Source organism: Camelus ferus, chromosome 7 (assembly GCF_009834535.1).
Source record: "Camelus ferus isolate YT-003-E chromosome 7, BCGSAC_Cfer_1.0, whole genome shotgun sequence".
Classification (NCBI taxonomy): domain Eukaryota; kingdom Metazoa; phylum Chordata; class Mammalia; order Artiodactyla; family Camelidae; genus Camelus; species Camelus ferus.
Window position 1 is genome coordinate 45,009,002 of NC_045702.1, and position 13,242 is coordinate 45,022,243.

Consider the following 13,242-nt stretch of genomic DNA (forward strand, 5'->3'; position numbering starts at 1 on the left):
TGTTTATTTTTGTTTTTATTTCTATTGCCTGGGTAGACTGCCCTAGAAGAACGTTGTTAAGATTTATGTCAGAGAATGTTTTGCCTATTTTTTCTTCTAGGGGATTTATTGTGTCTTGTCTTATATTTAAGTCTTTAAGCCATTTTGAATTTATTTTTGTATATGAAGTAAGGGAATGTCCTAATTTCATTGATTTACATGCTGCTATCCAGTTTTCCCAACACCACGTGCTGAAGAGACTGTCTTTTCTCTATTGTATATTCTTGCCTCCTTTGTTGAAGATTAATTAGCCATAGGTCTTGGGTTTATTTCTGAGCTCTCTATTCTGTTCCATTGATCCATATGTCTGTTTTTATGCCAACACCATGCTGTTTTGATTACTGTAGCTCTGTAGTATTGTCTGAAGTCTGGGAGGGTTACTCCTCCAGCTTTGTTCTTTTTCTTCAATATTGCTTTGGCAGTTCTGGGTCTTTTGTGATTTTAGGATTGTTTGTTCTAGTTCTGTGAAAAATGTCCTGGGTAACTTGATAGGGATTGCATCAAATCTGTACATTACTTTGGACAGTACTCCATAGCCTTTAATATGTAAACATCTTTTGGAATGTCTGAGGTGAGGGGGAATGGTGTACATGTTTCTCAAACTAATCTGATCCTTTTATTATAGCAGATATCATTGGACTAGAACTCCAAAGAATAAACTTTGGAAGATGCAACTCAGCAGTATAGGAACTGCACATTTTTCCCTGGGTTGCACTGGGGCACAGGTGCCCTGGGTTGTAGAACTGCATTCTAACTATGGGTATTCATCCACCTCTATGCAGAAGTGTGCAGCCTTCTCTTCAGACCTCTGTCTCAATCATCCTCCTCAGTTCTCGTAAGAGGACATCAGCCCTACTCCCAACTCTGCTGGCTGTTAAGGCTAATGGATCTGGCCTTATTTGGTGACAGAGAGTATTTACACTCCAAGATGTTCATCATAAACTCAGTTTTGAAAAATCTTTATGGAGGCTTCCAGACTAAGGTAGATTTACTCCATGCATCTAATTTAACCTACTCTAAAAAGCACATTAAAACTACAGGAAAGTCTTTTAGTTTGGGTTTTTTTTTTTTCACTGTATTTTGGTTTTGTTTTATCCAAAGCATAAACTAGCCAGGTCAGTAGGGGGAACAGAGCTGAGACATTAGGAACAATTTGGAAAGGAGATGATGGAAGATTGATCCGAGCTGGCTGAAGGCACTAGAATCCTAAACTGGCAGTGAGGGAAAGAGCCTGATTTATACAGCAGAATCCTCAAAAGGCTCTGGAACTCAGTACCAGGAGTGTCTGGTCTAGGAGTAAAGGAAGTGGGTAGGGTGGGGATGGAAGTTTGCTAAATTAAGGAAGACTGGGTTTAAGCTAAGACACTGTTGGCTCCTTAAGATTCTCTCTCTGCCCACCCCCCAACCCCACCCCCTCTTCCCGCATCCAGTCCCCAGTGCTAGGCAACTGCCCTAAATCCAGAGGGATTATTTTCTGAAGAAAGGTTAAAAAGAAGGAAAAAAGTATTTCTAGCATGGAGAACAACAGGCATAGCTGAGGACTGCATACTGTTCTGAAAACAGGGGATTGAGTATCTCTATAATTCAGGGTCCCAGCAGGAAACAGACTCTCAGAGGATTTCCCTGAGGGGAGTGCATTGAAGGAACTATTTATAAGAGGTGGGCAGGGTTAAGGGAACCCTGGGTGAGGCACCCAGAAACTAGCAACAGCAAGACCACTCCTAATCCTCAGAACAAGGAAAGGACCCACTGTCATGTCATAGTGCCTCCCATTAGCCAAACCCAAGTAGAAATCCGGAGCAAGGGGATCCAGGTGATGCAATTCTTAGAGAATGGTGTCCTAAGGCAAAGGAAGGGGAAAATGGATCTAGATAGGCAAAAAGAGGACAACCAGCACAGTGAGCTTATAAATACTGACTCCTGAGTGATGAGAGGTGTGGCTCCCTCCCTGACTAGGTTACCAGATCAAGTCTCCAGGAGAGAGATTTCCTAGCTGAGTCTGAACAAGGCAATGCTCTCCCTTCTCTCAGCTCTCATATTGTAAACAAGTATCCTTTTTGCAGTCTACTTCCTGCCATGTTTTTCACATTTTGTGCCTTTTTTGGGTGATTTTGCTGTTTAAAATTATCCCAAGGTAGTGCTTGCCCAGCGTCCCTACATACATGGAGTCTGTGATACACCTTACTGAGAAAATGTGTCTGTTAGATGTGCTTCATTCAGGTGTGAGTTCTTACAGTTGACACCAAAAATGTGATTGATAAAAGAAAAAACTGATCAATTGGACTTCATCAGAATTGAAAACTTTTGCTGTGTGTAAGATCCTGCTAAGAGGATGAAAAGCTACCCTACAGACTGGGTGGGAGAAAATAGTTTACAAACCACATATGTAACAAAGGACCAATATCTAGAATATATAAACAACTCTAAAAATTCAACCTAAAATAACAGACAATCCAGTTAGAAAATGGACAAAAGACATAAAGAAACATTTCACCAAAGAGGCTAAAGATTTTCAACATCATTAACCATTAGGGAAATGCAAATTAAAACCACAATGAGATATTATGACACACCTACCAGAATGGCTACAATAAACAGTGAAAACACCAAGAGCTGGTGAGGTTACGGAGAAACTGGATCACTCATACAGTGCTAGTAAGCTCTTGAGAACAGTTTGCCAGTTTTCTAAAAACTAAACATGCAGCTTCCATATGATCCATAAACCGTACTAATGCACATTTATCCCAGAGAAATGAAGACTTTTGGTGGCACCAGCATCATGCAGGGGTCTCAGCCAACCTTCCCTCCCCACTCCCCCCTTGTATGAGCTTTACTTCCATTCTGCAGGGCTGCTTTTAAAGGGTAAGGCTCTTTTACTTCAGCAAAAGTCTGTAAGGTGGCCCCAGAGTCAGTTTATGCTTATTACATTACTTTTCAGTTCTTATTCCCTCTGCCTCCAACCAGATTTCCCTCACTTCCTTGTGACTTCAATATATCTTTTGATTTGGGGGTAGGTGTGGGAGGTGGTATCTTACTAAATTTTTTTTCTTAGGGAGGGTCCTAAATATGTCATCCATTATGGTGCTGAGAAGGAGAAATCTATGGCATTTGTTTTATAATAGTCATGCCCCTTACCAGTCACTACTCTGAGAAAAGATGGAGGTAGAAGGAACAGAATTACAAACATGAAACAGAGCAACCTGCAGAATATTATCGTTTTCCTCAACTAATCCTCTCAGATATCTTGAGTATACTGTGAGCCTATGAATTTCTTTAGAACTTGAATACATAGATATTAAGCACACAATTTTTGGTATCTGCTTTATTACAGGAATGTAGTGTTCATTTTTGTTGTTCTTTCTCCTCATCCATTACTTTCAATAACAAGACTCTTTATCCACATTTCCTTAATCAAGAGTATTAAGAACTTCCAGTTTTCTATTCTCCCTCTCATGGGAATAAATTTAAAACATCAATCAATTCACGAGGCCAGCTGATTTACTGCCACTTCTACATGATCTGCAGTATCACCACAACGTTGCTACTCCCCACCAGTCAACCCAACAAAGACTGACAAAAACTTCTGATACCACAGACACAAAAGATTTTGATATAACAATTACCTATTTAAGAACCAACTCTTCCTTGAAGGGATATGGGTGGCAAAATCAGAACTTAGCTTCAAATCTATCAGGACTTGGCTAAATTTACAAGGTTGCTAATCTTGGTCTCTAACAGGTAGTTAGCCAAATGTGCCTACTTCAGTAGTGCACTTAAACACCATCTTGGTCCCTTCTAAAAGCCACAAAAGGTCTTGAATTGATTTCTGTTCTGTTTTATAGCACACTCCTGTGGCAGTGGTGTGTGAGATTAGAAAGAGGGAAATGGGAAATTGGGACACGGTTAGAAAGCAATAAAAATAAATCTAGTCATATGGAGAGACAGATGGTCTGAAGCAGAAATCATAGGACCAGTGTTTGGGAGGGATAAGTTAACCTCCTAGTACCTATTGCTTAATTTGGAGGAGGGAGAAAAGATGCTAGAATGTAAGCTCCACCAGAGAAAAAAAATCCTCACTGATTTACTCCAGGTTCCTGGAGTGTGCCTGGTGCATAGCACATTCAATAAACACTGAACTAAATGAATTATGCACCGCTAGACAGAATATGGGAAAAGAGGAAAATTCTTTGGAACTAGGGGGCTGAATTTGACGGACAAGGGAGTCGAGAAACATCCCAGTGACAAAACCGAGCATCTCAGGAAGGGGACCTAGTTCTGGAGGAAAACTATGATTGCTGGAAGGTGTGGTGATCAAACCTGCACTTCTAATATGATCCAACCACATTAGCTTACTTGAACATGACTTTCACCTACGTAAGGTGGGATGCAAATTCTCTCCAAATTCCAAGAATTGTCTAACCATGTAAAAAATTTTCTTCCCAGATGCTGTTTGCACACACTCCTTGCTCTTTCTGCATAAAAACCCGAGGAGAGGCAAGTGTTGGCGGAAAAGAAGCCAGCATGTGATGGGCCAGAGCTATAACCCAAGCAGCTATAATGCTGCTTCAGTTGCAGCACCTGCTTAGTCTTCGGGCGTCCATCAAGGAGAGATTTGTTAGAAGATGACTTTAAAGTCACAGGGTGGAAACGAAACAAGAACAAGATCAGGAGCTGGTGTCTCTTTTTTTAATTCCTGGTTCCAGGCTATCCCTCTGGGGTGCAGCTGGCGCCAGCAGCGGAAATACGACCGCGCATGGATAAAGGTCGCCAGCTGAAGTGACGGTAACTAGAAGACCTCTAGGTGGCCGAAGTTTGATCTCGGTCGGATCCGCAACGTGCAGCTCAAAAAGCATTACGTCAGCCAGCACGAGCGCCGTCACCTTAGCAGGATAACGCCCTCTATCCACCACTAGACTCCTCCCCACCCTCCCCGTCACACACGCCCGCACACAAAGGCCAGAGGTCCCCTATGGGCACCACCTTGGCGTCTTACGTCTAACGGCCTGTCGTAACTGTCGTGCAAGAGAGGCCCTGACAGGAAGGGCACACAGGCAGCACACCCTACCCTGCTAGCCGGCATGCGCGCTCAGGTCCCTGTCGTAGGCCCTGGAGACCGGAGCCAATGAGGCGCGGTGACGTCACTGCGTATCAGTCCGCCGGGCGGCACGTCGGACAGCCAGAGGGCGGAGCGAGTTCGGTTGCACCAACACCGGTACATAGGCGTGGACCGGCGTGTCCTTGGACTTAGAAAGCGGGACGTCCGGCTTGCGGGCGGAAATTCTTCAGTTCCGCGCGGTGAAAGAACGGTGAGCGCAGGGCGCGGAGGCCACAGCGGGTTGGAAGCTGAGCCAAGAGGGCGCGCGCCTGCGTTGGGGTTGTGCCGGTGGACTGAAGCCCGGGCGAGGCGGGCAGGGAGTGGCGGCCCCTGGCTGCGTCTGGCCAGAACCCGGTGGCTGTGGCTTGAGGTGGGACACGACACCAACTAGTTAGTGGCATGGGGTCGGTCCGGGTCCTGAAAGCTCGGAGAGTCCTTGGTTGCAGATCCAACCGAGACGTGGGCCCTTCGTTGTCGGGACTGCGGGGTTGTGGCAAGGCTTTCTCCGGGGTGAGGACGGTAGCTGGCGGATGGTGCTCAGCGCTTCCCGTCCTCTTTCCAAAAGAGCAAAACTGCTATTCCTCCAATTAGTCCTTTTTATTATTGGCCACCTGTCGTTTCCCCGAAGCCACCCCGCCCCCAACCTACTCAGGCATCTCGGAGAAATAGGTTTCATCAGTCTCCTTGAAACCGGCCTGGATAAATGACCTCGTGGTCGCCCTCGGAGATCTCAGAGCTGGGGGAAGGGGGTCCCTGGGAGACTTTGAAGCTTGCTGCTGCCCACACATCCACAGCAAGGCAATTTAGAGTGACCTGAGTCACCATGATCTCTTTTTTTGTAAAGATGTATCTTGCTTTAGTTTCAGAGAGAGGTAGCTTTAAATTGTAGTGTGAATGATTAGGCCTTCTTAAAAGTTGGAATTTTGGTAGTTTGGGTTTAATATAATCGCAGTTTAACCTAATCAGATTTGTGACTTTTTTGTGACCTTGACTTCATCTTTTGAGATGGTTTTGAACTAGGTTCCCTTTTTGCTCACTTGGACTCAACCTTTCATCACTTATACCCAGAGATGTGTTTTTAAGGAAGTTCTTTCAGATAGTATTTTTGGTATTATAAAATCTATTGTAAGTGTGCCTAGTAAAACAATATTCAATCTGGATCTAAATATTAAAGACTTGCAATGATTAAATGATGAAATGATCTCTGGTTTCCACTGTATTATTACTTGGAGAAAAAAATTAATAAATTGAGTCTTTCGTTTTTAGATTTAAAAATGGGTGATGTTGAGAAGGGCAAGAAGATTTTTGTTCAGAAGTGTGCCCAGTGCCATACGGTGGAAAAGGGAGGCAAGCACAAGACTGGGCCAAATCTCCATGGTCTGTTTGGGCGAAAGACAGGTCAGGCCGTTGGATTCTCTTACACAGATGCCAACAAGAACAAAGGTAAGAGGGGGACAGTTGTTAAATAACCCAAGCACAAATTGCATGAATGTAACCTATGGTAAACCCTTTTGCAGCAGTGTAACATACTTAACAATACATCCCTCCTTGTTTAGGCATCACCTGGGGAGAGGAGACACTGATGGAGTACTTGGAGAATCCCAAGAAGTACATCCCTGGAACAAAAATGATCTTCGCTGGCATTAAGAAGAAGGGAGAAAGGGCAGACTTGATAGCTTATCTCAAAAAAGCTACTAATGAGTAATAGTTGGCCACTGCCTTATTTATTACAAAACAGAAATGTCTCATGACTTTTTTATGTGTACCATATTTAAATCAGTCTTATACACTAGAATTCAGATCATGAATGGCTGATGGAATATTTCTGTTGGACAGACCTGATTTAAATAAGATTGGCTTGTGAGTAAATGAATATGGTCAGCTTTTTGAGTTTTGATAGTAATGTCAGTTCAGCAAGTATTATCACTTCTTTCCCCTTCTAAAGAGATGCTTGAACTTGGTTAGGGATGTTTTCAGGGAGATGGTAAATGCCTTCTCAGAACCTATAGGAGATTGGTTTTATATTTAGATTTCTATAACTGGTTATATTAATATATTTAAATATGGAGAAGATCCTTTCACTGTGTCATAGAACAGAGCAAGAGTCACCTGTGTTTCAAGTTGTCTTCATTACCCTGTTAAGGCAAACGCTGAAGATAAACTGACAATGTCCACTTTATCTTTTTGGTCTTAATTATGCCAATTTAATTAAAATTCTCTATCTGAAATATTGCCTTTTACTTAATGGAAGGCATTTTACTGTGGTTTATGTATAACATCAAATAAAGAATATTTAGCACTTTTCACATCTTATAGATCACCTTTAAAATCAGATGCTTTTAAAATTCAGTGTGACAAGATATGTTAGCCAACTTTGTGAATTCTTTACAAAGTCAGACTAAGTTATGATTCAGGATTGTTTTTTAAACAGGTATTCAGAAACATAACTGTAGAACTACTGAGTATGTGTGATTGGTAATGGTGCTTTAGCTAACTCATTAGAAGGGTGAAAGTGGAGAAGATACACCATCAGCACAAATTTGTAAACTATCTAATCATAAGGCTTAAGAATTAAAATCACAGATCATGACTTTTCTAATGTGCTTGATTTAATGACATACCAAAATGGTTGAAAAATACAGCAGCCTGAAACATGATGCAACATTGTTACTAGTCATAGTACTAGATTTTGTTTACTTAATTTTCTAGGACAGCCTCAACTAGAGCAACACTTCAGTAATCCACCTTTAAAAGTTTCTTTGGCCAGAATGAGCACTGCAGCATTTATGCCAAACGTGGATAGAAGAATGTGTTTCTACCATTTTTGTGGTATATAACAGTGTATAGTTTATGTACTAAGTTATTTCATACACAAGTTTGTGCAGTACCTGTTTAGAGTAGTCCCTAGAAATTTTGTGGAGGTGGGGGGCTTTAATTAATTTAACTTTGCATAGCTGCCAGTGGCTAGTATGTTGACAGCACAGGTCTAGAGTGAGCACCGTGCTCTATAACAAAAGTGCTTCCTCTGGACTCTATTTTCTTAATTAGGATTCTTATAAGTACACTAAGTGCCCTTGAGAACACTGATTCCCATTCCTGTTTCTAAATCTAATATGCTCCATAATTTTGCTACACACTTCACATACTCCTTTCGTAAGTTGTCAGTTTAGTTAGGTGGCATTCGTAGTAGGTAGGGATACACCTGTTTGTCATCCTTTTCCTGCACTTCAGTTTCTTCATAGACATTACATTGTTATATTTTTGCTTCAACCCCTAAAGACTGTTGTAAATTGAGAAGGGTGTGATGGAATTCACATGCTTTCTAGGAAGAGGCCTTACCAGCAGCTTCCCCTCCCCAATTAACTAGTCTCAGGCTGTTTAAAATCAGTCAAGATCACAAGAGTAAACCAAAACCAACTTACCTACAGTGGAATGTGTTCATTTCTACTGGTGAGTCTTTTGGCTCTCTGTCATATTAAAATACCTTGAAAGCCAAGTAAGATATCACTGAGCATAGAATAAGAGTGACTATTAAGGTATAGTTCATACAGGCAAGGCTGATGCCTGGCAGCATATAAATACACCACTAAAGTGATTAGGAAGTGTATTTTCCAGATGAGTCTCCTGTGGGTAGTGCTGGAGTACACACTGAACTGCTGCTTTGGCTGTATATTTTGTGCCCCACACTGGCCATTCGTTGTCTTGGTGTTCACGTACAAAAATTAGATTTCTGCTTACTTAATATCACTTGGATTCCAGATTTTCTTATTTGGAGTTTGAGGTATTTGAAAACTGGCCGTACCCTCAGGTTCTCTTGGTTTATTCAGAAAGCTAAACAGATGTACTCTTTCTCAAAGGGTAAATACGTGTCCAGGTTTTTAGGAGGAACTTAACTGGTAGTCTCACTGTATCACCAACAAAGTATAGCTTCCACACATAGAAATCCACAAAGGTAAGAGGACCAATGTGTGGTAAATGATACGTCATTGACAGTTTTTTAAATGGCAAAAGACTGACTTGCTAGAGCTTTGATTAAGTCAGCTATTTTAGTCACATTAAAGAAGTCTCAGTGTGTTGGAATTGGAAGAGATCTTAGAGATTCTTAGAATCCAACTGCACCATTGTGCAAGATGAGAGGTGAAATTAACCTTAGCTCAGGGACTTATGGGAACTGCACAGCTGGTAAGGCTAACAGAACCTGGTAGTCCAACCTAGCAGATCACTTAGAGGAGGGGAACTGAGGCATACGGCAGCTACCTGGGTTTGGGGAGGGATCGGCTTGGCCTAGTATTATAACACCCCTACACTGAGCTCTGAAGCCTTCCTCTTGAGGGATGGAGGTATTCCGTGGGCAGAGACAAGTGGCCTGGTGGGGGACATAGCCCATTCCTTGTTAAGGGTGTTGCTCTCTTCACCTGTGTTACGAGGAGCCCTCCTGCCTGGGAGCTTGTTCCTTGAGGATTGCTGGGCCCAAAGTGGCCATAACCAAGTGCTTTTGCCCCACTGACCTGGTTATAGAGTCCTCACTTGGGGGAGGGGAGCATGCCCTGCCTCCTTCCATCCCTCTGGATTTGTTACCGTTTTACACTTAACACCTGCCAATGAAGATTATCTACACTGGAAAAAAACTGGCTGATGAACAGCATAGCTGAAAACACCACCAAGATACTCTTTTGAGTATAATTTGGCCTAATCTTTTACCAGACATACTAATGAGCTGCTTCCTTTTTCCTTTTTCTTCAGTTTATTAGAAATACACGTATATTCCACATTGGTGCTATTAAATATGTGCCTATAGCTTGAACAGTATATTTTGAAAAAGGATCATTGGACTAGTTGATTTCATTTGTGGTGTAACAGAGAATGCTGGGTTTGGGATTGGAAAAATTGTGCTTAGAGTAGAGGTTAGTAAGCAGCCCATGGTCCCAAAGTTTTTGTAAGTGAAACTATTGGAACATGATCACTTTTGTTCATTTATGTCTTATCTGGGTCTGCTTTTGTGCTGCAATATCAAGTTGAGTAGTTGCAACAGACTTTATAGCCTTCAAAGCCTAAAGTACTGACTGGTGCTTTACAGAAAAAATATGTATGATTTAAAGTTTTGCACAGTTGTGTTTTTCACCACCTGGAGAAAAGGAGTAATCTGTACCTCATAAGACTGCTGCTGAGCATTCACTGAGCGATATCTGTGAAAGCTCTTAACTGGTAAGCACTGTAATACTTGTTCTATTTATTTTATATCCTCTTCAAATTCCTTCAGAGTCACAGTGAAAAATTACTGCTTCCAAGGTTAGCAGAGACCTAGTTGTCATGTCTAGCATTATTTTCTATTCTCAGTTGGCTCTGATGACCCTAGGACATTTGACACCCTTGACTGCTCTAATTTTTTTTTACCTCCCTCAGCTTAAATTAATTTCACATGCTCATGGAATAAAATGTATAGGCATCATAAAATCTCTATGCACATGTAGCTGTTACCATCTGTGAGTAACAAATCAGCATGACACTTTGCCCAAATTCTAGTCCCATAACTAAATTGCTTTATAGTCATAGGGTGTATTCACATCTCATTTATCCTCACTAACTCAAAAGGTATTCAGAAGAATTGACCCTATTTTACAGCTAAGTAAAGAGGCTCAGGTTATTACTGCCAAGGGTCACATACATAGGTGCGGTACCTTGCTAGTATTACATAAGCTGGCACTGCCTTTTCATGGTGCTTTTCAGAACGTGGTATCACCTGAGTTGTCTCTGTTAGCCTCTTTACAGAGCTCCCACACTTCAGTTACTAAAGACAGAGCTCTCTCCAGGCCTCCGCACTTCTGTAGCCCTCGCAAGTGGAGTTGGCTTGTCTTCCACGCTGTCCACAACAGAGGCCTCGTGGTCTTGGCATCTTCCAGATCATTACTCTTCCGCCTGTGAGAAATTCATGACCCTTTACAGTTGTCTGCACTGCTGGACCTTCATCACATTACTGAGAACGTCAGCACCTAGGTTGTGTACTCCATTACAACTTTTTAAAAAATTAATTCTACTGGTAATAGCTGCATACAAGTGAATAAGTGACCCATCCTTAATGTCATGTATCTTCAATATTTTTTACTTGATTTTAATTCTGAGAACTTCTTTCATATGGTTACAACTTAGGCTTGTCTTTGCTCCAGAACTATTTCACCTCTAAAATTAGAAATCCCACTATGCCAGTGTGATCACAACCTTCTATCACTCCATGTCTCTCTCTCTCTCTCTTTTTTTTTTTTAGTTCTTATTTCTGTTGTTTCCTTGAACTTGTCAAAAACCTCCAGGCCCTGATCATTCCCTTAGGGCCTCCTTCCCTTAGCCAGGTTCTCAGTTTATCTTTTCAGTCACTGCATTGCCTGCATCCCCTACCTTTGCCCTCTGTGTTGCCTTTTGTGGCATCTGCTTTGCAAATACCCAGTCATCTGCATTCTCAGTTTCCACACCTGATCTGAGTACTCTTTGGGAAAATCACATGCTCCTGCCAATCAGCACCACTGTAAACTTATCTCTGGTTCAACTGAACCAGCAGAAACCCTGTGCAACTGTTCTGTTACATATCTGTTTTCTTCCTGTCTTCCTTGTGGTTAATTTAGTAGGTGATCATGCTCCTCAGGCTTATCTCACCCATGTCCCCTGCTCTCACATTAATAGCCTTGCCTCCCGTTTTAGATATGAATTCTCTACTTCCTGAATACATGGAAGGTTTTTGTCATCCCCCATCCTTACCTTCAACAGTGTTGTTCTCAACTGGGGATATGATTCAGAGCGTTCAGTTACATCAGAACGTAGCTCCAGATGTTGCAGACACTCCAGCATGATCAATCTAACACCCATTCCAAACCCCCTTGTCCTCTGCTTCCCTCTCCCATGGAAGTTGGAAGAGAAAAATGCTTGCTTTCATTTCAGTGCAGAAACTTTGCATTGGGAGCTGCACTCCAACAGAACAAATAGACTGCAAAAGTTCTGGAAATTATAGCTTTTCTTACTCAGTTTATAAATTTAATGAAATTGTAGGTATCCCTGCCTGAATCCGGCAGGGTAATACATCTACACCAAGAAATGAGAACTCTTTCCTGTTTGGGGATGAAGGGGAAATCTATAGATTTTCTAAGTCACCTGCCCTATGTTAGTAAGTATCATTAGTAAGACGAAAGTGTGTACTTTTTGCTGGTGAATGTTGGAAGAAGACAGCCAAGGGTCTAATCCCTCTGCTGATGCTGCTTAGTGAATCTTAACCCTTCAGTGCCTTAAGTCTCCTCATCTGCAAACTAACAACTGTTTTAGTCCTTATAGTTGTTGCAAGGATTAAACAAGTCAATGTGCTTGGTGTGTTGCCTGGCCTCAGTAAACCCTTAAATACTGGCTAATTTTGAACTTGTCAAAATAATAGTTGTTCACATTGCATGGAAGGGAGAGGATGCTCACTGGGATGACTCTGTTAAATGAAGTGACTTAGTGGAAGAGAAATGCCTGGAATTAGAGACTTATATCCATGACTCAGATTCATAGTTCTGATAACTCACTTATCAGGTGATGGCTCATTCTCTGTTAGTCACTGGGACCAAGAATTGAAGTGCAACTTCTGCAAACTCCATTTACTTTGAGAGCTTTTTTGAGGGAGTCAGACATTTGGTCAAAAGGTTAAATGGGCTCATAAACTCATCATCTGTGTCTAGCTTTCCTAGTAACCTAAGACATAATTTTTAATATTCTATTTATTAGGATTATGCCAGCCGTAGCCAACACCTCCTGAACCTTTAAAGGTAATCTCAGTAAGAAAAGAGACAAATCAATATGTGAATGTTCATTAGAGGCAGGTTAGAATAAGAAATGTTTAGTAGGCTGGCACCGGCCCACCACCGTTCCCCATCCCAGGACTTATCTGGAAGCTTATTCCAGGTGATAGCAGAGTCCACCTATAAGGTTCTTGCCTCTGAAGAACTAATGTTCCTGTTTGTCTTGTCACAATGGTTACTAAACTTGCCTTGAGCAATATTCAGTATTACGTTGTTAGAGACTGTTGGTTCTGGAAACCAGCACTTCATATACACATCTTGGATGGGGCATGTGTGATGTAAGAAAATAAC

General features: G+C 41.8%; 1 protein-coding gene across 3 annotated transcripts; it reads left to right on the top strand.

Moving 5' to 3' along the window:
• Positions 1-5,190: 5,190 nt before the first annotated feature.
• On the top strand, positions 5,191-7,728 carry LOC102524306 (cytochrome c). Of its 3 annotated transcripts, none has more exons than XM_032483839.1 (3): positions 5,191-5,345; positions 6,401-6,577; positions 6,691-7,728. In XM_032483839.1, exons 2-3 carry the CDS (start codon positions 6,409-6,411, stop codon positions 6,837-6,839), a joined length of 318 nt encoding a protein of 105 aa, XP_032339730.1. In that variant the 5' UTR covers positions 5,191-5,345; positions 6,401-6,408; the 3' UTR covers positions 6,840-7,728. The 3 variants fall into 3 exon arrangements, with proteins under 3 accessions (XP_032339730.1, XP_032339731.1, XP_032339732.1); XM_032483840.1 differs by lacking the exon at positions 5,191-5,345 and adding an exon at positions 5,352-5,504; XM_032483841.1 differs by lacking the exon at positions 5,191-5,345 and adding an exon at positions 5,352-5,479 and having other exon boundaries at positions 6,396-6,577.
• The last annotated feature ends 5,514 nt before the right edge of the window (positions 7,729-13,242 follow it).